The sequence below is a fragment of the Wasmannia auropunctata genome, unplaced genomic scaffold (assembly GCF_000956235.1).
Source record: "Wasmannia auropunctata unplaced genomic scaffold, wasmannia.A_1.0 LD336026.1, whole genome shotgun sequence".
NCBI lineage: Eukaryota > Metazoa > Arthropoda > Insecta > Hymenoptera > Formicidae > Wasmannia > Wasmannia auropunctata.
The window spans coordinates 1,751,455-1,777,325 of NW_012026864.1; the positions used below are offsets into that span (position 1 = coordinate 1,751,455).

Consider the following 25,871-nt stretch of genomic DNA (forward strand, 5'->3'; position numbering starts at 1 on the left):
GGCAGTACTGTACTGGCACTGATGGATGACTGCACCAGGCTGCACTTCACAACACCCGCGGTGAAGGGACAAGTGTGTGTTTTATATAAATGTATAAATAAAGGAAGAAGAAAGCGTATAAATGTCAGTTTTTTTTTGTAAGCTAAAGTTTTTACTTACTTTTAGTTTTTCCCTTTTTTTCCTGTCTAATGTTTTTCTTGTTCTGTCTAATTTTTTATATATGTACATGAGTAAACCTTATAAATCTGTTTTTTTTTATAATTACATTTTTTGAATTCTCTCTCTTAAGTAAAATAATGCAAAAAGTATACATATATATTATTATTGTTTAGTTACAAAGAATAACTTAAAGGTTTTTTCATTTTTCTTTTATAATTTCTTAACATTTTATTGTATATTATTTATGTCATTTTAGAACAATATATTTGAATTTTTCTCTCTTTCTCTGTCTCTATATATATATATATATATCATTACACTACAGTCAAATATATCCATCTCATTTCAGATGAGAAAAATATTAGTGCAAATAAAAACATTGAAAACCAATCGTGAAGCAAACTATCATCTAGTTCGATACAGTTACACGAATGAAGAATAGGTAATTCTTTGACAAAAAGAAAAATCACAAAAAAATTATACTATGGATTTTCACGATTTTTTCGGTCCAATTAAGGAATTTTACAATTCGTGAATCTACGATTTCCCTTCTACTTCGCAAGATACCTTGCGATGCAACACGTGTTTGTCTGCACAGGTTTTATAGTGAATTAAATAATAATAATGGAGATACATGGTATCGACGAGGAAGACGAGGATGTCGTGATACAAGTACGATAAATTCATTTTCTTAAACTCATAATGTATGACTTTAAAAAAACCACATTTGCCATCCTAAACAAAAGAATGAGGTTATGTTTACATTTCGTTCGTGCAATATCTTTCGCCACTTTTCATAAATATTTACTGAAAGTATTGAAAGAGAATTGACAATGTGGTTTTTTTAAATTAATTAAGCATATAATTTTCACGTTAGAGGCACGTTATTGACTGTCAAACAAATCACAAAGATGAACCGTTGGTCAAGAATAACAAAAACTGAATAAGTTTAGAATAACAGATTAAAAAAATAAGGATAATTATACTTGATTAACAACAATAATTAATGAACGATAATTTTTTTAATGCAATATTTTTATCTGCATTGCAGGGCAGCGCTCTTCATGAGCATCTTTCGAGATTAGGTTATACAGACTACGAAACTGTGCCTATGCCCAAGAAAACGTATTTCAAACGGGAACGTTATTTGAATATCGTAATAAACTTTTACATTATATATATAAAATGCATGTAAAAGATACTGATGAATTGTACATAACTTCTCTAATTTTTGCAGGATATTAAGAGCACCGTGAAAAAGATTTATGCAAAATTGTTTTCTCTTTATTCTTGGTTAACGCAGGTACGCTTTGCTTTGAGAATTATGATTATGCAATCTGTTTTGAATTGCTTGAATTGGATATAATTCATTGTTGCAGGAGAAAAGCATTTCAGAAAGGCAATTGATCGTTATTTTGAATGCGGAGGCTTTGTTGAATGATCATTTTTCTGTGATTAACAGCTTTACAATTAAGAGCAATAACAGTTCTAAAAAGTAATTATAGAATTTTTTTAATTATCGTAAAAGATAGTTTATTAAGCATCATTTGTTCTGATATTCATGGAACATTTCTTGCTTTTTATAAAATTTACAAAATATACGACTGGTTAAAATTGATGTTCCTGATTTAATAGTGAAGTTATTCTTTCTGTTCGTAGAATAACACTACAAGAACTAATAGTGACTGGGGCCTGTATCTCTTCAACATGTGTTTCACTGTGTGAACAGAAGATTTTGCCAACGTTATTTGCATCATTTGCAATTTGTTGCATCGGTTATATGAAATATTTACGTTTTTATGCAAATAGAAATCTCAAAAACGTTATACTATTACAAAATGAACTTTTCATCATGTGTAAAGACGGCCTTAAGATTTTACGACATGATTATAAAATGAAATTGGGTTTTGGACCATGTCTGCAACAATTTTCGTAAGTGTACAAAATTTGTAATAAATTAAAGAAAATATTAATATTCCATATGTAAACAAAAATTTAGATATGGGTGCTACTCTTTATCCTATTTCTTTGTTTGTACTGTAGTCATTTCTTAGGTGAAAAGTTGCAGTACCTTGAATCTCTAAAAGATGCTTTAATCAAATTCATGGAAAATATTTCCTGTGTATATTACAAATGTTCGCTGTCAATTGCAAAATTGCTGCCGCCAGACGCCCTTAGCGAAGAGCTATTTACAAAATTCGAGTGTAACTCGTTCGAAGCATCGGGTGAAATCAACTATCAAACATTAAAGGTAGATAAATAATGCAATGCCAATATATTTTATGATAACTTTTACAAACATTTCATATTTATATTTTTATATATTTCATTTTTTATAGAGATTGTATCACACCTATCTTTTGGTACAATCAGAAATGTTGTACTTATTAGCTATCGCATATAATAGCAGGACGTGGATAAGTTCCTGCCGGAAGATTCCTGAAACGGAATTAGCGTATATAATTCATATCTTAGCTAAAGAATTGGCAGTATATAAAGTTAAATTGTCGGAAATTATGAATGCGTATCGTACTTGCAAAACAGAACCAGTTCGATATAAGTAAGTTGTAGGATATATGTGTTTATTGTACAATAGGCCTGTTCTTTTCAGTTGAATTTATTGCACGATTTATTTTACATTTTTTCTCCCCACGTTGAAGAAGAAAGGAAAAGACGAACGTGACAAGAAGTGTTCAAAAGAACAGACCTAAGATCTTAGAAGATTTTATTATAAAAGATTTCTTGTTGTAGGACACAGGGCAAAGCTAAGTGGCACGATCCAACTGTCCAATTGGATTTGGCGTCCTATAAACTACAATTAGCCTACAATCAAGTCTTTTCAACGTTTAAAGACATTGATGACTGCATTAATCAGGATAATGGTATCGATAACGAAACAGCTGACACACTGATGCAGAAGTTGGATAAAGCGTTCAAAGAGATCGACACGGCTAAGAGTCTGGCAGAGTTTGTCGTTCTGTTGATGGCAAGATCACGATTCAGTGATCTAAGGAACAGTCAATCTGTAACCGATGATGCTACAATAAACGAGAATCCCAATTTGCCAGTGATAATCGATTCGGATCCGCAGATCCTTGACGAGGTGTTTGAAGAATATATCAAAGAGGAGTATTCGAAATCATTGGACGACGACACGGACGAATACTCATTAGAGCAACGTAAGCTGGATAAACTTCTGGCGAAAAATTTTATGAGCGAGTTGAAAGAAGCTTTAGTTGACAAACGTAAGTCTATGTCCGAACGAGAGTTCAGGGCGTTACAGCGTATATGTAAAAATGTATCAAGAGAGCCTGCATCGAGTACTGAAGACAACAAGGACTGTCAGATTGCACCCGCCCCACCGCCAATGCCTCCTCACTGCATATGGTCAACGCGACCAAGCGATATTAATTTAGATCGCAGGAACGTGATTTCTCCTATTTATAAAATTAGAAATGACGATTCGTCTATCCAAGAAAAATCCGACGAGTCAGATGAGGAAAACGATCTTGTGAGAGCGCTGAAGCAAAAAAACACTTTTAGTACATGGTCAATCGAAGTCTGCGACAACAAGGATGAAGAATCGATTCTGCCATTGCCATCCTTGCCACAGGTTCTTCTTGAAACTCAAGCCACACGATTTATCACGAAGGTACCACCTTTCCTCCATGAGGAAACGTTCATAGGAAGTGGTGAAAATTCTGAGGATGAGATTACAAGTAATTCAAGTGATAATGAGAAAAATGTGTATGAAGACTAAAAAATAAAGAGAGTTGAGTAAGTTTGATAACAGATTAACTTTCTAAATTTCTCTACCTCGTTTTGAATGAAATGTTGGCTATTTTTTTAAATAATAATGAAAAAGTATATATTTACTTATGGAATTCCCATTTTATGGAAAGTGGAACTATTTTGGAAAAGATGCTAAGAATTAGCAAAATTTGAAATATTTTGCATTAAGTTATACGCTGAAACAATTTTTTTATAGAAAATAAATTAAAAATTTAATTGTCACAAGAATTTGCGAAATTTACATTTCAAAAATTACTTTCTAAAATATCGATCTTTGGTATTTTTTATAGAAAATAATTTTAAAAAATTGTATCTAAATAAAAATTGAATCCATTTTAAAGTAATATAACATTTTTTAACTGAATCGTAAAACAAGAAATAAACAAGAAGAGTAACGAAAAGAAGATATACTTTCGATATCACATAAATTTCACTGACCTTTTAAAATATGTTACATCAGTTATAAGGACTTATAGGTACCTCATATCCCTTCAACTAATGCATAATAAATTTCTTGCTAAAATGTAATAGTTTACGAGAAAATTGTTTAAAATTTTTCATGTCTCAAAGTATCAAGGGTGTGAAAGTAAATTGCAAGTAGTAAGCGTACAACAAGCAATCATCTATCTTAAATTAGAAAGAGATATGCATTCCCCTTTTTTATTTTTTCTCTTCTCCCAATCTTTTGTTCTCTCTGTTTCATTCTTACATTTTGCTTACTATAAATACTTGTATATTACGAACAGACAGTTTTATGAAAATTCAACATGTTAAAATTTAAATGATTAGTTTATAATATGTAATAATTATATAATATATTATATTTTTTGTTTTGCATGGATGTATGCATTGCATATGACTTAATAATATTCGATTTTTATCTGCACATAATTGTAAAATTACAATTTTATTGTTATCATTTAGATTTGATACCACGCGAGTAATAACTATTTAAAAATATAGTTTTGAAGCAATATATATATATATATATAATATATATATATACATACATAATATTATTGCACCGTAAATGTATATCTTATATAAAGCATCTATATAATAATATAATAAATTATTTTAATTGGTGATCAAAAATTTTATATCGGCAATCGGTAATATCGATATTTTTCAATTACATACCATCGAATTTTCAGGCCTGATCGCATTGGTAGTCACGAAAATTTGTCCAGGATTAGTGGTTTTTATTAATAATATTTCGCGCTTGTGTCCAGTACACTTTGTGAAACGGAGAAAGAATCTGATCACGCATATGTCTCAATATTCTCAATGTAATCGCCAGCCATCGCATAAATGCGCATTATAATTTATATCTACCCCATTTATAACCCCTGGACTCGTCGAGCTCATTCCACACACATATGCGCATTCCACAGCCCGAAGCCGAACCGAACCCGATCTACCCGACGACTGCCGACGACGTCCGACTGCATAGTTCGTGTCAATTCGTGCTCGTGGTGGCAGTCGTGGCGCTAGTACGGCCGTCTGACAGTTCACTTCGAAGCGGAGGGGGTTGGTGGTGGTCGCGTTCGCTCTATCCCCCCCCTCGGCGATCACGCTCTCATCCAGCCGTGGGACGGCGAGGGAACGATCTCCAGGCCAGTGAGCGAGTGGTGGCGATTAGGCGAATAACGCGAACGCGAGTGGCCAGGTACCGACCGACCCGGCATGGGCGATTCCTTGGACGGCTCCGGGGAACCGTCCCCGGAGTCGCAGAACGTCACGATCGTCGAGTACCCGACGTTCGCCAGCTATCTGCGCAAGGCCGTCACCGTGCTGCTGCCGGACGAGGATGCGGTGCCGCCCGCGTTTAACCTGGCGCTCGACGAACGCTACAACCAGGATTGCATCCGCAAGTTCCTCGGGGACTCGCAAGTCAACGCGCTCTACGTGCAGAGGAGCTCGAGCAAAGGTGAGCCGATCGATCACCGTCACCGTCATCGTCGGTTCTCTCTCTCGCGAGCTGACGAAGATCGGCGGCCGTCAGAGGAGGACCGGCGCACGCACGGCCCTCCATTATCGGATGCGTTAGCTTAATCGGTGACGGCGCGTGCAACGGTACATTCGCACGTACATATACGTACATACATACGTATTTACCTACGTATGCATGATACGTGCACGGTAGGAAAGCCGCGTCCCGCAAAATCAATCGCGGCCCGCGTTCACGCCCCGCTCTCCCGCCAAATATGACTCACTCGAGCTGATGAGATCGATGTATGCGTGTATCGATTAACGTCGGGCGACGGCACGTTTCCTTCGTGATCCTCGCCACGACCTTCTCACGCGTGCTTGCATCACGTATATACGCGTTGGCGAACGTGCAGCGCTAACGCGTTAGTTTGATAACAAATCCGTGGATTCTATCTGCCGCGTTTGCGCTCTACTGCGCAGGTACCGTCACTACGTGTTAAATCCGTCAGACTTCTTTATGATAAACATATTTTTATTTATACGCTAATCATTAAGTAAGGAAAGTTTATATATTGTACAGTATATGTATGATGTAAAAAATAATTTATAAAAAGATAAGTTATATATTATATTTTGTATTTTTTTAAAAATACTTTACTTAATCTCATCGTTAGCAGCCAATTTAAATAATTCAAATTATTGTGCATTATAAATAAAATCGATAAATTTTAAAAGTTTCCATCAATCTCTAATTTTTATTTTGTATTTTTTTTTCCGAAATTAATCATTATTATGATTTAATTATTGAGAAACACTAAACCCTAAAATAAAACCCTCTTCATATATTTATTATGTTCTCTTTGCAGAAGAAGACAGTGGCGAGGGAGATGAAGACAAGGAGAATGCCACCTATTATATATCAAACGAGATACACTTTTCAAGCCCAAAAATGGCCTCCCTAGTTCTAACGAAGCGTGGAATTGTTGTCGAGGCTGATAAATCCATTCACTCGCAAGTGCGCTTGATCACTTTCTCCGACGGACCGCCGTACGAGACTTTGCACGCAATAAGCAAGACCATGGCGCCCTATTTCAAGAGTTACGTCAAGGAAACAGGTCGCGCCCACAGAGATGGGGATAAGATGGTGCCGTTGGTGGAGAAGAAGATTGCGGAACTTGAAATGGGGTTGCTGCATCTGCAGCAGAACATCGATATCCCCGAGATCTCGCTGCCCGTACATCCGATCGTCGCGCAAGTTATTAAGCAGTGCGAGGAGGAGGGCCGTAAGCCGAAGGTCGCCGATTTCGGCGACAAGGTCGAGGACTCGACGTTCCTGAATCAGCTGCAGAACGGCGTCAACAGGTGGATAAAGGAGATCCAGAAGGTGACGAAGCTGAATCGCGATCCGGAGTCGGGCACGGCCCTTCAGGAGATATCGTTCTGGCTGAATCTCGAGAGAGCGTTGCACCGCATTCAGGAGAAGCGGGAGAGCATCGAGATCTCCTTGACGCTCGACATACTCAAGCACGGCAAGCGGTTTCACGCCACCGTCAGCTTCGACACCGACACCGGCCTGAAGCAGGCGCTGGCCACCGTCAACGACTACAATCCGCTGATGAAGGACTTCCCGATCAACGACTTGCTGTCGGCCACCGAACTCGAACGGATACGCAGCAGCGTGCAGCAGATATTCATGCACCTGAGAAAAATCAGGAGCACGAAGTATCCCATTCAGAGAGTGCTGCGACTGGTGGAGGCCATCTCGAGGGACCTGGGGCAGCAGTTGCTCAAGGTGCTGGGCACGCGGCGTCTGATGCACATTCCGTTCGACGATTTCGAGAAAGTCATGGCCCAGTGCTTTGAGGTGTTCACCACTTGGGACGACGAGTACGACAAGCTCACGGGGCTGCTGAGGGACGTCGTGAAGAAGAAGCGCGACGAGCACATGAAGATGGTATGGCGGGTGCTGCCGGCGCACAAGAAGTTGCAGTCGCGGATGGAGCACATGCGCCGCTTCCGACGGCAGCACGAGCAGCTGCGGACGGTGATAGTCCGCGTGCTCAGGCCCACCGTACGCCAGAGCAGCAACAACTCCACGATGGAGAACGCCGATAACGACAACGTGAAGGTGGAATTCGCGCTGGACGCCGCCGACGCCAACGCCATCAGCGAGGTCAACCTGGCGTACGAGAACGTGAAGGAAGTGGAATGTCTGGACATCACCAAGGAGGGACAGGAATCCTGGGACGCCGCTGTGCACAGATACGAGGAGCGCATCGAGCGCGTGGAGGCGCGGATCACGGCGCATCTCCGGGATCAATTGGGCACGGCCAAGAACGCGAATGAAATGTTCCGGATATTTTCGCGATTTAACGCGCTCTTCGTGCGACCGCACATTCGGGGCGCTATCAGAGAGTATCAGACGCAACTTATACAGAGAGTCAAAGACGATATCGAGGCGCTGCACGAGAAGTTTAAGGTATTAAATAAATATTAAGGCAACTTTAATTTCGAGCGGACATATCCAAACCTTAAATGAACGCATTAAATTTATTAATTGACCGCGATAAATGTTTTTTTTTTTTTGTAGGTTCAATATGCGCAAAGTAAATGCTGCAGAATGAGCATGGTGAGAGACTTGCCGCCGGTAGCTGGATCTATAATATGGGTCAAACAAATCGATTACCAATTGACGATGTACTTGAAACGCGTCGAGGATGTCCTAGGTAATTTTCCAATTTTTCAACTGTACACGGAGAGAATTTTTTTTTTAATTTACCCTGCAAATCATGTTAATTATGGGACAATATAGTATTTAGGCAAATTTTACTGTGCACTACAATAAGATTTCGCAATAAAATTTATTGTAGTGCACAGTAAAATTTATCTAAATACTATATTATCTCACAATTAACATGATTTTCAGGGTAAATTTTAAAAGAAAATCCTCTCCGTGTAGAAAATATTGTTTTTTTTTTTTTTTACTTAACGTTACATTTGTATGTTTAAAGGCAAAGGATGGGAAAGTCATATCGAGGGTCAGAAATTGAAAGCCGACGGAGATAGCTTCCGTATGAAACTGTCAACGCAAGAGATTTTCGATGACTGGGCGCGCAAGGTGCAGGCACGAAATCTCGGCGTGACCGGGCGCATCTTCACGATCGAGAGCGTGCGTTCGCGAACGGGGCGCGGCAATGTGCTGAAGCTGAAAGTGAATTTCCTTCCCGAGATTATCACGCTGTCCAAAGAAGTGAGAAATTTGAGGAATCTCGGATTTCGCGTGCCTCTACCTATCGTGAATAAGGCTCATCAGGCCAACCAGTTGTATCCCTTCGCCATCAGTCTAATCGAGAGCATCAGGACTTACGAGAGAACATTGGAGAAGGTAAGACGATTGATAATAATTGCTTATTGATCATTATCCAGAAGTTAAACAATTTCTAGCAAATGATCGATTTCTTTTTTTTTCTGCGTGTTTCCGCATTTTATGAATTATTACAATGATATAGGCAACTTAAAGCTTTAACAAGTCCGAAACAAAACGATAGATTACGCTAGGGTAATAGTGCCAGGTGTTAAAGGGTAAATGTTAGAATATCTCTAATTTCATGGATCTCCAATATTTTTAGCTTACCAATCGGAGTCCCCATTGTCCCGCATTAAAGGTAGTCATACTTGTCGCTTCCAGGAATTACGCATCTTGCCTATATATGCAAATGCATTATTGTCTGCCTGCTTAGCTATCGTAGATAAATCTGTAATGCAAGACAACACATAATTTATTTATTTTTACTGATTTACATATTTAACGAGAGAATGTTACGTCAATTATTTTCAAATACATTTAGGCTTGTACGGATGTGCGGGAGGTCTGAAGCTACAAGCATTTAAATTATTTATAAATTTCATAAATATTTTAAAGGATACCAAGAAAATGTAACATTTTTAATTAAATTAATTCATATAAGGCGGACAATTAAAAAACGCGATTATAAATTTGCAATTATAAATCCACTTATAAATTTTAATAAACGAGGCTATCCGCATATCCGGAAAATTGCTTGGAGGCGATATAAGACATGTAATTTTTTCTATTTTTGATATAAACATACGAACTATCATAAACATATCACATATGACTACATTATCTATATTAAATTTTTGAGTATGCATACTCCTGAGTTCGGTATTGAATGACAACTCGTTTTATGTCGTAAAACTGTACTGAGATTGTTACGCGCATTGCAAACTTAAAAAATAATTTAACAAATCTCTTCTTAGATTGAGGACAAGGCCAGTATTATACCTTTGGTCGCTGGTATGCGCAAAGATGTCTTAACATTGATCTCCGAGGTAAGTCAACGTTTTATATAAAGTATATAAAATTTTTAATATATTCTTTATTCTATATTTGCCTTCCACATACTGTGCAGTTTCTAATATTGTAATTATATTGATTGTCTTTATATAGGGTATCGCACTAGTTTGGGAAAGCTACAAACTCGATCAATACGTGCAACGTTTGTCGGATGCTGTCGTGTCGTTCCAGGAAAGGGTGGAAGATCTTCTGGTTGTTGAAGAGCAATTGGATGTCGATGTTCGTTCTCTTGAAACGTGTCCTTATTCCGCAAACACGTTCGCCGATATACTATCCAAGATACAGAAATCAGTAGATGAATTATCTCTGAAGAATTATTCCAACTTACACATTTGGGTAGCGAGACTCGACGAGGAAGTGGAGAAAAATCTGGCCGCTCGACTGGAAGCTGGAATAAAAGCGTGGACTGACGCCCTAACCGGTCACAAGAAGGAAGTGGACCTGAGCATGGACACGGATGCTCCCGCGCAACCGACACATAAACCCGGCGGCGATCCTAAAATTCAAAATCAGATCCATGAAGTTCGAATTACGAATCAGACTATGTATTTATATCCCAGCATCGAAGACGCACGGTTCCAGATAATGCAGCAGTTGTTTGCATGGCAAGCGATTGTTACGTCGCAGGTGCGTCTCCAAAGCTCGAGATATCAGGTCGGGCTGGATAAACCTGAATCGGGCACGTACCGAAATTTGCTCACGAAATTGCCCACTGGAAAGCAACCGCTGGAGGCAGCGTACGAAGCGGTCGAATCCAAGATGAGGGACGTTGCAGACTACGTCGATCAGTGGCTACGCTATCAAGCTCTTTGGGATCTGCAGCCGGGCAATCTTTACGGCAAATTGGGCGAAAATATTAACTTGTGGATGAAGTGCCTCAATGACATAAAGAAGACGAGAACCACGTTCGATACTTCCGACACGAGACGCGAGTTCGGACCTGTGATCATAGACTTTGCGAAGGTGCAGAGTAAGGTGTCCCTGAAGTACGATTCGTGGCATAAGGAAACCTTGGGTAAATTCGGGACGCTTCTGGGTAACGAGATGGCGAGCTTTCATTCCCAGGTGTCGAAATCCAGGAGCGATCTAGAGCAGCAGTCCATCGAAGCAGCTAGCACATCCGATGCGGTCGGTTTTATAACATACGTGCAATCTCTGAAGCGCAAGATGAAAGCGTGGGAGAAACAAGTGGACATATATCGCGAGGGTCAAAGGATACTTGAACGTCAGAGATTCCAATTCCCGTCTTCTTGGCTGCACGTGGACAACATAGAAGGAGAATGGGGCGCGTTCAATGAAATAATCAAACGCAAGGACACCAGTATTCAAACTCAAGTCGCGTCCTTGCAAATGAAAATCGTCGCTGAAGATAAGGCGGTCGAAACGAGAACCACCGACTTTCTCAGCGACTGGGAAAGGGGCAAACCGGTGGAGGGCCATTTGCGACCGGACGATGCTTTGCAACAGCTGCAGTTGTTCGAGAGTAAATTCGCTAGGCTCAAAGAAGAGAGGGATAATGTAGCCAAAGCCAAAGAAGCGTTAGAATTGCAAGAGCCAGGCGGGATATCGACCAGCGAGGATAGGATGCAAGTGGTATTCGAGGAGCTGCAGGACCTGAGGGGAGTTTGGTCGGAACTGTCGAGAATATGGGCGCAAATTGACGAAACGCGCGAGAAACCTTGGCTTTCCGTGCAACCGCGAAAGTTGCGCCAGCAACTGGATACGATGATGGCGCAGCTGAAGGAACTTCCAGCGAGATTGAGACAATACTCGTCGTACGAATACGTGAAGAAGATGTTGCAGAGTTACACGAAGGTGAACATGCTGATTGTCGAACTGAAATCCGACGCGCTCAAAGAAAGGCATTGGAAGCAATTGACGAAGCAGCTCAGAGTCAACTGGGTGTTGAGCGAGCTCACCCTCGGCCAAGTCTGGGACGTGAATCTTCAGAAAAATGAGAGTATAGTTAAAGATATTATCCTCGTGGCTCAGGGCGAGATGGCACTCGAGGAATTCTTGAAGCAAGTGCGCGAATCGTGGCAGACATATGAATTGGATCTGATAAATTACCAAAATAAATGCAGACTGATACGCGGCTGGGACGATTTGTTCAATAAGGTGAAAGAACACATCAATTCAGTGGCAGCTATGAAGCTCTCGCCATATTACAAAGTATTTGAGGAGGAAGCTCTAACATGGGAAGAAAAGTTAAATAGAATCAATGCCCTGTTCGACGTATGGATAGACGTACAGCGACGATGGGTTTATCTCGAAGGCATCTTCTCCGGTAGCGCGGACATCAAGACGTTGCTACCAGTGGAAACGTCCCGTTTCCAAAGTATTAGTTCCGAGTTCCTGGGACTTATGAAGAAAGTATCCAAGTCCCCAATGGTTACCGACGTTCTAAACATTCCTGGCGTTCAAAGGGCGCTCGAACGTCTTGCCGATCTCCTCGGCAAGATACAGAAGGCACTGGGAGAGTATCTAGAGAGAGAACGAACCTCTTTCCCACGGTTTTACTTCGTCGGCGACGAGGACTTGTTGGAGATTATCGGTAACAGCAAAAATATCGCAAGGCTGCAGAAGCACTTCAAGAAGATGTTTGCCGGCGTGGCCGCTATTCTGCTGAACGAGGACAACACGATTATCACCGGCGTTGCCTCACGCGAGGGCGAGGAGGTTATATTCCAGAATCCGGTGTCTACGGCCGACCATCCCAAAATCAACGAGTGGCTGACGCTTGTGGAGAAGGAGATGCGCGTGACGCTTGCCTCGAGCCTCGCGAAGGCGGTGCAAGATATTAAACAATTCAAGGACGGAAATATAAATCCGCAGGCATTTATGTCGTGGTGCGACAATTATCAATCCCAGATCATAGTTCTAGCCGCGCAGATTCTATGGTCGGAGGACGTAGAGGCGGCCCTTCACGAGGCGCAGGCGGATCCGAGCAAAAACCCGCTGGAGAGGGTTCTGATACAAGTGGAAGGCACGTTGAACGTCCTGGCTGACTCTGTTCTTCAGGAGCAGCCGCCTTTGAGGAGAAAGAAGTTGGAACATTTGATCAACGAGTTTGTACATAAGCGCACCGTCACCAGACGACTGACCGCTAACAGAGTTTCGAATCCGAAGGCCTTCGAGTGGCTGTGCGAAATGAGATTCTACTTCGATCCCAGGCAAACGGAGGAGCTTCAGCAGCTCACGATACATATGGCGAACGCTAAGTTCTTTTACGGATTCGAATACTTGGGAGTACAAGATCGGCTGGTGCAGACCCCGTTGACCGATAGATGCTACCTAACGATGACGCAGGCATTGGAAGCTCGACTTGGTGGTTCGCCATTCGGGCCGGCTGGTACAGGAAAGACCGAATCTGTGAAAGCGCTAGGCCATCAGCTCGGAAGATTCGTATTGGTATTTAATTGCGACGAGACATTCGATTTCCAGGTAAATAAAAATAGTAGCTTGATAATATATTAATCAAGAGAAATATATATTTTATGTTATCGTTCTCTCTCTACAGGCGATGGGTCGTATATTTGTTGGCCTCTGTCAAGTGGGTGCGTGGGGTTGTTTCGACGAATTTAATCGTTTGGAAGAGCGGATGTTATCCGCCGTTTCTCAGCAAGTGCAGACGATTCAAGAAGCGCTTAAGAGTCAGATGGAAGGCAAGAAAGAGGGAACCCTCTGTGTCGAATTAGTTGGAAAGCAAGTCAAGGTCTCCACTGACATGGCTATATTCATCACCATGAATCCCGGATACGCCGGACGTTCCAATTTACCTGACAATCTGAAGAAGCTCTTCAGGTCGCTTGCTATGACCACACCTGATCGGCAACTGATCGCCGAGGTCATGCTTTTCAGTCAAGGTTTCCGATCGGCGGAGAAACTGGCGTGTAAAATTGTGCCATTCTTCAAGTATGTATTCGAATTAATATTTTGTGTAGCAAATATTATCTGTTGTGTCAAATGTTATTATTAAACTTTTCTTCTTTTTTTTCCAGGCTTTGCGATGAACAGCTTTCTAATCAATCCCACTACGATTTTGGACTACGTGCACTTAAATCCGTGCTGATTTCTGCCGGAAACGTGAAACGCGACCGTATTCAAAAAATCAAAGAGGGCATGCAGAGTCGTGGCGAAACCAATATCGACGAGGCCTCGATTGCCGAAAATCTGCCTGAGCAGGAAATACTCATTCAATCTGTTTGCGAGACGATGGTTCCCAAATTAGTTGCCGAGGACATTCCATTGTTGTTTAGTTTACTCAGCGATGTATTCCCCAACGTGAATTACACGCGCGCGGAAATGAAGGGTAAATTATTATTGCAATAGTATGCATCTTTACAAATGGATGGTTATACAAATTTCTATATGAATGTATGCATTTTACTTCAGGACTGAAAGACCAAATCAGAAAGGTTTGCACCGAGGAATATCTAGTATGCGGCGAAGGAGATGAACAAGGAGGTGCCTGGCAAGAAAAGGTAATACACTTTTCTGCATACTTAGCACTAATTATTTTCTCGCGTGTGCACCATTAACTACATCACCATATACAACTAATACACCTAATATACACTAATATACACTAATTGAGATGCTAACTATATTCACAAGATAATAACATATTTCTTACGTATTTTACATTAATAACATACTTAATAGCACGCTTGAAGACTTAATTTTCATATTGTTTATGCTTACGAAGGATTTGATTGGTGAAACATGGGTAGAGAAGGTGAGATCAATCTAAATATAATCGTATCTGTAATTGTTAATACATTTTATAGTTTTTCTTTTATTACATCTGCATCGCGAGTCATCTTTATTTTTTGCACTCTTCTATTTATAATATATCTGTAATTGTTAAGGCATTTTATAGTTTTCTTTTATCACATCTGCATCGCGAGTTATCTTTATTTTGTGCACTCTTTTACTTATATTATCTCTTCAGGTACTCCAATTATACCAAATTTGTAACTTGAATCATGGATTAATGATGGTCGGCCCGAGTGGATCTGGCAAAACAACGGCCTGGAAAGTGCTGCTTAGAGCGCTGGAGCGATTCGAAGGCGTGGAAGGCGTCGCCCATGTGATTGATCCCAAAGCAATCAGCAAGGAAACGTTGTACGGCGTGTTAGATCCAAATACGCGCGAATGGACGGATGGTCTGTTTACGCATATACTGAGGAAGATAATTGATAACGTCAGAGGTGAAATTAACAAGCGACAATGGATCATATTCGACGGAGACGTCGATCCGGAATGGGTCGAGAATTTGAACTCTGTGCTGGACGACAACAAGCTTCTTACTTTGCCCAACGGTGAACGCCTGAGCTTACCGCCGAATGTGAGAATTATGTTTGAAGTGCAAGATCTTAAGTACGCCACCTTGGCGACCGTGTCGCGGTGCGGTATGGTTTGGTTCTCGGAGGACGTGCTGTCGACAGAAATGATATTCGAAAACTACATGCTACGCTTGCGAAATATTCCACTGGAGGACGGCGAGGACGATAATCTTGGCAAGAAAGCTTCGGAGAAAGAGGACACTCTATCACCTGCGTTATCGGTGCAGAGAGAAGTCGCCAGCATCATGCAGAGCTACTTCGCGCCTGATGGTTTAGTAGTGAGGTGCTTGGAGTACGCCATGAGGCAGGAGCACATAATGGACTTCACGCGCTTGCGAGCTCTCAGTTCTCTATTCTCCATGCTGAATCAAGCCGTTCGCAATGTACTGCAGTACAATCACTCACACATCGACTTCCCTTTGCCGAGCGAGCAACTGGAACGTTACATACCCAAGTGCTTAGTTTACGCGCTCCTGTGGAGCTTTGCAGGAGACGCTAAATTAAAAGTTAGATCCGACTTGGGTGACTTTATTAGATCTATCACAACTGTACCTTTACCTTCTCAAAATAATATACCTATTATAGACTTTGAAGTTAACATACACGGCGAATGGTTACCTTGGAGCAACAAAGTTCCTCAGATTGAAGTGGAGACTCATAAGGTAGCTAGCCCGGACATTGTCGTGCCGACTTTAGATACCGTGAGGCACGAGAGTCTGCTGTACACCTGGCTGGCTGAACATAAGCCTCTAGGTAAGCGATTATTTGTAACAAATATACGCACTACATTATTTACGCGTTTAAATATATACTTATAATTGCTTTTGTGTATTTAGTTCTCTGTGGACCACCCGGGTCTGGTAAAACCATGACGCTATTCTCTGCTTTGCGAGCACTTCCGGACATGGAAGTTGTCGGACTTAACTTCTCCTCCGCAACGACACCGGAACTGTTACTCAAGACGTTCGATCACTACTGCGAATATCGTAAGACGCCTAACGGCGTTGTACTCTCCCCGGTGCAGCTGGGCAAGTGGCTGGTCCTGTTTTGCGACGAGATCAATTTACCCGATATGGATAATTACGGGACGCAACGTGTGATCTCTTTCCTGAGGCAATTGGTGGAACACAAGGGCTTTTACAGAACCAGCGACCAGGCATGGGTCACTCTGGAAAGAATTCAGTTCGTAGGCGCCTGTAATCCGCCTACAGATCCCGGCAGAAAACCTCTCAGTCACAGGTTCCTGCGACACGTCCCCGTCATTTACGTCGATTATCCTGGCGAGACCTCGCTCAAGCAGATCTACGGCACATTCACGCGCGCCATGCTCAGACTGACGCCTAATTTGAGAGGATACGCGGAACCCCTGACAAACGCAATGGTGGAGTTCTATCTGGCCTCCCAGGAGAGATTTACTCAGGACATGCAACCGCACTACGTGTACTCCCCGCGTGAAATGACACGCTGGGTACGCGGCATTTGCGAAGCCATTAGACCGCTCGATAATCTCTCTGTGGAAGGTCTGGTGCGTTTGTGGGCCCATGAGGCTCTTCGTCTGTTCCAAGACCGACTGGTGGAGGAATCCGAGAGGGCTTGGACGAACAAGAACATAGACGTCGTGGCTCTGAAACACTTCATGTCGGTTGACAGAGAGAAAGCATTAGCCAGACCAATCTTGTATAGTAATTGGTTGTCGAAGGACTACGTGCCGGTGAACAGGGAGGAGCTGCGGGATTATGTTCGGGCAAGGTTGAAGGTATTCTACGAGGAAGAGCTGGATGTGCCGCTGGTACTCTTTGATGAGGTCCTTGAACATGTCCTGCGAATTGACAGAATTTTCCGACAGCCTCAGGGACACTTGTTGCTCATTGGCGTTTCTGGCGCTGGAAAGACCACTCTGTCGAGATTCGTTGCATGGATGAATGGCTTATCCATCTTCCAAATTAAGGTGATTCTACGCTACTTTATATCGCTTCGATTTATATTTCAATTTAAATACGCTTTTCTAATCGATCAATATCTCCGATAGGTACACAATAAATACACCGGTGAAGATTTCGATGAGGATCTACGACAAGTGTTGAGGCGATCCGGCTGCAAGGACGAAAAGATAGCCTTCATTCTCGACGAGTCTAACGTGCTGGATTCCGGTTTCCTCGAGCGTATGAACACGTTGCTCGCCAACGGAGAAGTGCCTGGATTGTTCGAGGGCGACGAATACACGACGCTCATGACGCAATGCAAAGAAGGCGCTCAGCGGGAGGGTCTAATGCTCGACTCCAACGAGGAGTTGTACAAATGGTTCACCGGCCAAGTTATGAAGAATTTGCACGTCGTTTTCACGATGAATCCGAGCACGGACGGCTTGAAAGATCGCGCAGCAACGTCGCCCGCGTTATTCAACAGATGCGTGCTGAATTGGTTCGGCGACTGGTCGGACAACGCGTTGTTCCAGGTCGGCAAGGAGTTCACCAATCGCGTCGACTTGGAGAGACCCACGTGGAAGTGTCCGGACTTCTTCCCATCCGTGTGCTCGTTGATCCCGCCGCAGCCAACGCACAGGGACGCCGTGATAAATGCGTGCGTCTACGTTCACCAGACCTTGCACAAAGCAAACACGCGGCTGGCCAAGAGAGGCGCCAGAACAATGGCGATCACGCCGCGCCATTATTTAGATTTTATTAATCACTTCGTCAAGTTGTATCAAGAGAAGAGAAGTGACTTGGAGGAACAGCAGTTGCATCTAAATGTCGGTTTGAGTAAAATTGCCGAAACGGTTGAGCAAGTGGAGGAGATGCAGAAGAGCTTAGCCGTTAAATCTCAGGTGAGACACATGTTCAACGAGAAACATTCTTTTTTTAAATGTTTTTTTTTTTTTTAAATAAAATAGCACTTTTTTATACACATCTGTATTCCTATTTTCCCAGGAACTGCAAGCTAAGAATGAAGCTGCCAATGCGAAATTAAGACAGATGGTCAAGGATCAGCAGGAAGCCGAAAAGAAGAAGGTGCAGAGTCAAGAGATCCAGCAACAATTAGCCATTCAAACGGTGGCTATAAATCAGAAGAGGGACGATGTCATGGCGGATCTTGCCCTTGTAGAACCAGCTGTTATTGACGCTCAAAACGGTATGTATCTTCAACGGTATTTTCTGTTGAATTATTACAAAGTTGTTGAGATGAATATTTTTAAGATTAATCGAATAATCAAAGTTTTTCAAAATTGTATTTTAAGAAATAATTTTGAAATTTTTTACATTTATAATATCAATTAATTCTTGGCATTGCAATTTCGAGTTATATTTAATATTACTGATATGACTTAAGAAATACGGAAGCAATACTATACGTATTTTTCGTTTCGCTTACGTTTTTAAATTATTGCCGTTTTAAAATTGCGGTTTAAAATCGCGCTCTCTGGAGTGTCTTGCTCTGAGAAACGTTTGCATTGAGTGTAGCCGTGAAGGCAATTAAGCGACAACACCTCGTCGAGATCCGGTCCATGGCGAATCCGCCTGCTATCGTAAAACTGGCGCTTGAATCTATATGCCTGTTGCTCGAGGAAATTGCCACGGATTGGAAGCAGATTCGTACCGTTATAATGAAGGACAGCTTTATTCCGACTATCGTCAATTTCAACACAGAGAACATCACGTAAGGGAGCGACTAGCGGGCCTGCTGAATGTTCAACGTTCGTGGGATGCTAATATGAAACAAGCTACAATTTATAACAGCTCGATACATGTCTCCTCTCATACGTGTCCGTTTCAGCGCGCTTACTTCCGTCACTGCGTCATTACAACTGCAAGGAGAGTGTACAGCAATTTTAGATATTTTAGAAGATATTGCAAACGACGAAGATACTTCATTTTTCAGATCGTTTACATCTCTTTGCAAATGTAAAGACGAGAGACATAACATGTATATAATATGTATTACTTACGTTGCCTCATCTAAGTCTAACATTATAGGTCAGCTATAGGAAGGCCAACATCTTCTTTCGCGTAACTTTACTGTAACTTTGCCTAATGCCTGCGCATCTTCTTCTGTGTACTATACAATGCTCTCTTTATTTGATTGTTCGTACAGCGGTGAAATCGATAAAGAAACAACATTTAGTCGAGGTTCGCTCCATGGCAAACCCGCCGGCGATTGTGAAGGTCGCATTGGAGTCTATCTGCTTGTTGCTCGGCGAAAATGCCAGCGACTGGAAATCTATCCGTGCGGTCATCATGAGGGACAATTTTATCAATACCATTGTCTCTAATTTCAGTACCGAGGACATTACGTAAGCATGCATTCATAATATTTGCTTTCTTGTTGCGATATCGAGGGGATCAGCTGTCACAAACTTAGATATATCGCGAGCGATGCATATTAATGCTGAGTTATAATATGATTACTGCACTGACGATTAAAATATAAAGTTTACGACTATTTTTAAATGTTTGCTGGTCTCATTTTTTTTTTTGCATAATTGAATTCTTGGATATATTGAAAATATAAGTTTTTCTTTAAATATTATAATAAGTGAATCGATAAATATCGTTTTATTTAATTAATATATCGCAACAAGTCGTAATAATCACATTTCTTATAAGTGCATTTTAAACAGCTTTGAAACCGCTTTGAGAAACTTTTAATATTATTAATTTTTAACGACAAAGATGTACGACTACTGTTCTTTTATTGCATGTTAACAATGTTCGATTAATTTGTCACTAACATTAACGTGCCTAAATCTTGTTTATTAAAAATAATGACATTAATAATATATATGAAATGTGTACTATTCTTATTTGTAAAATTGGTTTCTAGTTTTTTGCCGAATAATAGTTTTGATCTGATGATTAAAAAAAGTAAATGTTGTACAAAATATTTTTATATGATAAAAATATTATATTAAAATAGGGTTAAAAAGCTATCTTATATATTCTGAAAAGAGCGAAGAGATTAATAAAATTTTTATTTAGCGATGAGGTGAGGGAGAAAATGAAGAGCCGCTATCTGAGCAATCCCGATTACAACTTCGAGAAAGTGAATCGCGCTAGCTTGGCTTGTGGTCCTATGGTGAAATGGGCCATAGCGCAGGTAAATTTCATCGTTTGAAACGTGAAAAAGATACATATATTTATTTACGTGACTTCCAAGAAGGTAAACTTATAAATATATTTCTAGATTGAGTACGCCGATATGTTGAAGCGCGTTGAACCCTTACGCGATGAGCTCCATTCTTTGGAACGACAAGCAGAGACTAACAAACTAAAGGGCGAGGAAGTGAAAAATTTGATCGCTCAATTGGAGCAGAGCATAGCGTCATACAAGGAGGAGTACGCTCAACTTATCTCACAAGCGCAAGCCATCAAGGCCGATCTGGAGAGCGTGCAAGCCAAGGTGGACCGATCGATCGCTTTGTTAAAGTCCTTGGTCATCGAAAGGGAGAGATGGGAAGCGACGAGCGAAACGTTTAAGAGTCAAATGTCCACGATAATCGGAGACGTTCTATTATCTTCCGCTTTCTTGGCTTATGCTGGCTATTTCGATCAACACGTGAGTTCCAGTTTTTTTTTTTTAATATTTCTTTTCCATTTGAAGTGATAAATTCTGTTAATTTACAAACAATGTATTTTATTTTAGTATCGCCAAAATCTCTTCACTACATGGTGCCAACATCTGCATCACGCAAACTTACAGTTCAGACCCGATATCGCGAGAACAGAATACCTGTCCAATCCGGACGAGCGTTTGAGATGGCAGGCGAACGCATTGCCGACCGACGATCTGTGCACCGAGAACGCGATTATGTTGAAGCGCTTCAACAGATATCCGCTGATCATCGATCCGTCTGGTCAGGCGACGGAATTCATTTTGAACGAGTTCAAGGATCGTAAGATCACGAAAACCAGTTTCTTGGACGACTCGTTCAGGAAAAACCTCGAGAGCGCTCTGCGATTCGGTAATCCCCTTCTGGTCCAGGACGTGGAGAATTATGATCCTATACTGAATCCCGTGCTGAACCGAGAACTGCGGCGAACAGGTGGACGCGTACTGATCACGCTCGGCGACCAAGACATAGATCTCTCGCCCTCCTTCGTCATCTTCTTGTCGACGAGAGACCCGACGGTGGAATTCCCGCCGGACATCTGCTCACGCGTGACGTTCGTTAACTTCACCGTCACGAGAAGTTCTCTGCAGAGCCAGTGCTTGAATCAGGTACTGAAGGCCGAACGTCCGGACATCGACGAGAAGAGATCCGACCTGCTCAAACTTCAAGGGGAGTTCCACCTGAGGCTGCGACAACTCGAAAAGTCTCTGCTGCAGGCGTTGAACGACGCCAAGGGCAAGATCCTCGACGACGATTCCGTGATCACCACTCTCGAGACTCTGAAACAGGAGGCCGCCGACATCAGCAAGAAGGTGGAGGAGACGGACAAGGTCATAGCGGAAATCGAAACGGTCTCGCAGCAGTACATGCCCCTATCTCAGGCGTGTTCGAACATGTACTTCACGATGGACAGTCTCAACCAGGTACACTTCTTGTATCAGTACTCGCTGAAGATGTTCCTGGACATCTTCACGTCCGTGTTGTCGCAAAATCCGAAATTATCCGGTATGTCGGATTACGGTCAGCGGCTCACGCAAATCACGCGCGACCTATTCGCCTGCTGTTACGAACGAGTTGCCCGTGGAATGCTGCACACTGACAGGCTGACGTTCGCTCTGCTGCTCTGTCGTATTCATCTGAAGGGCGTACCGTCGGAGTCCACTTACGACAGCGAGTTCACGTTCTTCTTGCGCGGCAAGGAAGGCGTGCTTAACATCCGAGCGCCTCCGGTACCAAATCTCAGCTCGGAGCAGCAGGAAGCGATGATGCGTCTGAGCATAAGACTGCCCGCCTTCAAGAAGCTCGCGGAAAAGATCCAGGAGAGCTCAGAATTCAGCGCGTGGCTGCAGTCACCCACACCCGAGACGTGCGTGCCGAAGCTCTGGGACGAGGAGAAGCCGTTGTCGCCCACGGGCACGGCAATGCACCAGCTGCTGATAATACAAGCCTTCCGACCAGATCGCGTGATCGCAGCCGCGTCTCTGGTGGTGGCCTCTGCCTTCAACGAGTCCTTCATGCCGGCCGCGGAGGCTGAGCTCGATTTCGCATCCGTTGTGGAGGACCAATTGAAGGCGACCGTGCCGGCTTTATTGTGCTCAGTGCCGGGCTTCGACGCTTCGGGCAGAGTGGACGATCTGGCCGCGGAATTGGGCAAGCAGATAGCCAGCATCGCTATCGGATCGGCGGAAGGATTCAATCAGGCCGATCGGGCCATAAACATGGCTGTGAAGGCCGGCAGATGGGTGCTGTTGAAGAACGTACACCTGGCTCCGCAGTGGTTGGTGCAGCTGGAAAAGAAGCTGCACAGTCTTCAGCCGCACGCTAGCTTCCGATTGTTCTTAACGATGGAGATCAATCCTAAGGTGCCAGTGAATCTATTGAGAGCCGGTAGAATATTCGTGTTCGAACCGCCTCCTGGCATACGAGCGAACTTGCTGCGTACGTTCAGCACCGTTCCCGCCTCGAGGATGATGCGAGCGCCCAACGAGAGGGCCCGTCTCTACTTCCTGCTCGCGTGGTTCCACGCAATCGTGCAGGAACGTCTGCGTTACGCGCCGCTGGGCTGGGCCAAGCACTACGAATTCAACGAGAGCGACTTGAGAGTCGCCTGCGACACCTTGGACACGTGGATCGAAGCCACGGCTATGGGAAGGACAAATCTACCGCCGGAGAAGGTACCCTGGGATGCTCTGGTGACTCTTCTCTCTCAATGCATTTATGGCGGCAAGATTGACAACGATTTCGATCAACGTCTCCTGGCTTCTTTCCTGCGCAAACTCTTCACTCCGCGCTCATTCGAAGCAGACTTCGCTCTTGTCGCCAATATCGACGGTGCGCAGGGCAATCAAAGGCACATCACGATGCCGGATGGCACTAGGCGCGATCACTTTTTGAAGTGGATCGAGTCTCTCTCGGACAGACAGACACCTTCCTGGCTCGGCCTGCCGAATAACGCGGAAAAAGTGCTTCTAACCACACGAGGAACCGACCTGGTTTCCAAGCTTCTTAAGATGCAGCAGTTGGAGGATGAGGATGAACTGGCGTACTCGAATGAGGAGTCTCTGGACACGCCGAGAGAAGCTGAAGCAGACGGTCGACCATCTTGGATGAGGACTCTGCACAACTCTGCCTCCACTTGGTTGCAATTACTTCCAAAGAATCTACCGATCTTGAAGAGAACAGTCGAGAATATCAAAGACCCGTTATATAGATACTTTGAGAGGGAAGTCAACAGCGGAGCGAAATTACTTCAAGATGTTATCCATGACTTGGAGGATGTCGTATTAATTTGTCAAGTAAGCCTTTTTACTTGTCTTTATAGATTTCGCTCGTTGTTGTAAATACAATAATTAATCAGATCAAACGGTCGCAGACGAGCAATTTAACAGGTTGTAAAAATTATTTTATTAATTAGTTTTCTAGCTTAAAACTAGTAAGGATCGAAACTAATTTCATTGCGTTTTATGCTAGAAAATTAATTAATAAAGGAATTTTTACAACCTGTTAAATTGCTCGTCTTTGGTCGTTCAATCTTATTAATTATTGTTTCTATTTTTGTTCTATTGCTTTTGAATATAAAATGGGGCTAATGTCGTTTGGATTAACTGCATTTTATATATTTTAACAGGGCGAGAAGAAACAGACCAATTATCACAGAACAATGCTGTCCGAATTAGTAAAGGGTATTTTGCCCGGTGGTTGGAGGAGATATACCGTGCCAAGAGGTTGTACAGTTATACAGTGGATCACCGATTTTAGCCACAGGGTCTCGCAGTTGCAGGAAGTTTCGCGTTTAGTCTCCCAAGGCGGAGCGAAGGAGATAAAGGTTTATTTCGATTTTTATCATTGCATTCGCTTCACTGTTCCAAATATTTTATTATTAGAATTATCTCTATTGTATTATTTTTTTTTTATAGAAATATTTGCTTTTCAAGTTAAAATTAATTCTCGCTCGTATGCATACAACAATAAAATAGATAAGAGTCAGGCCAATAAACGAGCAAAACTTTTTTGGTGAATAATTAATAATTTACTGATAATTAAAAAATCCATTAAATCTTTAATAATTATTAAATTATCAGTAAATTATTAATTATTCACCGAAAAAAAGTTTTGCTCGTTTATTGGCCTGACTCTTCTCTATTTTATTATTTGCTTTTCATTGAATTTACTCGAATTGACCTCGATATAAAATTAAAAATCGATTGTGATCGGTTTCAGAGTTTCCCAGTTTGGCTGGGAGGTTTGCTGAATCCTGAGGCTTACATCACCGCAACCAGACAATGCATCGCCCAGGCTAACAGCTGGTCACTCGAGGAGCTGCAGTTGAACGTGACTATCGGCGACGGCGACAACATTGCTACGGACGATTGCTCCTTCGCCGTTACCGGCTTAAAACTGCAAGGCGCGCAATGTAAGGATAATCAATTGTATTTAACTTCGACTATTATGACTGATTTACCAGTCACCATGCTGAGATGGGCGCGATCGTCTACGGAAGATATCAGAAAGGGCAAGCTGTCCCTGCCGGTCTACTTGAACAGCACTCGTACCGAACTGCTATTTACTGTCGATTTGAATATCGCTCCTAGTCAAGAACCGCACAGTTTTTACGAGAGAGGGGTTGCTGTATTAACATCCACCGCTTTGAATTAATAATTGCTTAAATAATTAAAACTGTTTAGAGCAAATTGTACCGCTTGTGAGGCAAAGAATACTATCACGATATAAAGTAAATAATAATTTATGACACATTACATGTTACGTCGTTTGTAAAGAAAAAAAAGAGGGCATATAGTAACATGCGACTCACTACTCAAAAAGTATAAAGTATAAAAAACATTAAAGAAATATATATTTTACACTGAATTGCTTTCGTATTATCTCCAAAGGATTTTGTGCTGATTGTAATTAGAAATGAATATTTTCGGCGCATAGAGCATAATTAAGTGTACATCATTCATTTATAAGAATTAACATTTTTATGCAGGAGGTTGTAATATATATATAGTTTATTTAATATTGTATACGTTTAGATTTAAAAATATGGTTTTCTGTAACAAAAGGATTACATTATGTTTGCGCAGATGTAAGTATCGAGATATTATAATGTTTATAACATCTTATTGGCATCTAATAAAGTCGTACTATAATAAAA

At 42.1% G+C, this 25,871-nt stretch overlaps 2 protein-coding genes across 13 annotated transcripts; both read left to right on the top strand.

The window, feature by feature from the left end:
* The first annotated feature begins 9 nt into the window (after positions 1–9).
* LOC105452772 lies at positions 10–3,953 on the top strand. 4 transcript variants are annotated; one of them, XM_011694167.1, is made up of 10 exons: positions 43–137; positions 509–601; positions 677–831; positions 1,211–1,315; positions 1,397–1,462; positions 1,539–1,654; positions 1,819–2,091; positions 2,203–2,410; positions 2,499–2,719; positions 2,911–3,953. In XM_011694167.1, exons 3-10 carry the CDS (start codon positions 784–786, stop codon positions 3,917–3,919), a joined length of 2,046 nt encoding a protein of 681 aa, XP_011692469.1. In that variant the 5' UTR covers positions 43–137; positions 509–601; positions 677–783; the 3' UTR covers positions 3,920–3,953. The 4 variants fall into 4 exon arrangements, with proteins under 4 accessions (XP_011692468.1, XP_011692467.1, XP_011692469.1 ...); XM_011694166.1 differs by having other exon boundaries at positions 10–72; positions 509–831; XM_011694165.1 differs by having other exon boundaries at positions 41–123; positions 509–831.
* A 1,512-nt stretch (positions 3,954–5,465) lies between these two features.
* LOC105452774 (dynein heavy chain, cytoplasmic) lies at positions 5,466–25,871 on the top strand. 9 transcript variants are annotated; one of them, XM_011694173.1, is made up of 21 exons: positions 5,466–5,881; positions 6,750–8,362; positions 8,474–8,609; positions 8,895–9,268; positions 9,513–9,548; positions 10,165–10,236; positions 10,355–13,705; positions 13,782–14,176; positions 14,263–14,573; positions 14,657–14,745; positions 14,970–14,999; positions 15,216–16,362; positions 16,446–17,557; positions 17,639–18,433; positions 18,537–18,738; positions 19,068–19,263; positions 20,583–20,700; positions 20,788–21,159; positions 21,247–24,009; positions 24,342–24,539; positions 24,935–25,871. In XM_011694173.1, the coding sequence occupies exons 1-21, from the start codon at positions 5,638–5,640 to the stop codon at positions 25,367–25,369; spliced, it is 13,989 nt and encodes a 4,662-aa protein (XP_011692475.1). In that variant the 5' UTR covers positions 5,466–5,637; the 3' UTR covers positions 25,370–25,871. The 9 variants fall into 9 exon arrangements, with proteins under 9 accessions (XP_011692475.1, XP_011692474.1, XP_011692477.1 ...); XM_011694172.1 differs by lacking the exon at positions 19,068–19,263 and adding an exon at positions 19,699–19,897; XM_011694180.1 differs by lacking the exons at positions 5,466–5,881; positions 19,068–19,263 and adding exons at positions 6,354–6,363; positions 19,699–19,897.

Bases quoted from the DNA above. Each gene is read 5' to 3' on its own strand.
- LOC105452772 (XM_011694166.1), top strand. From the start codon at position 784: ATGGAGATACATGGTATCGACGAGGAAGACGAGGATGTCGTGATACAA. The intron at 832-1,210 runs GTACGATAAATT...TCTGCATTGCAG, and splicing joins ACGAGGATGTCGTGATACAA to GGCAGCGCTCTTCATGAGCA. The intron at 2,720-2,910 runs GTAAGTTGTAGG...TTCTTGTTGTAG, and splicing joins ACAGAACCAGTTCGATATAA to GACACAGGGCAAAGCTAAGT.
- LOC105452774 (XM_011694172.1), top strand. From the start codon at position 5,638: ATGGGCGATTCCTTGGACGGCTCCGGGGAACCGTCCCCGGAGTCGCAG. The intron at 5,882-6,749 runs GTGAGCCGATCG...TTCTCTTTGCAG, and splicing joins GCAGAGGAGCTCGAGCAAAG to AAGAAGACAGTGGCGAGGGA. The intron at 9,549-10,164 runs GTAGTCATACTT...ATCTCTTCTTAG, and splicing joins CCCATTGTCCCGCATTAAAG to ATTGAGGACAAGGCCAGTAT.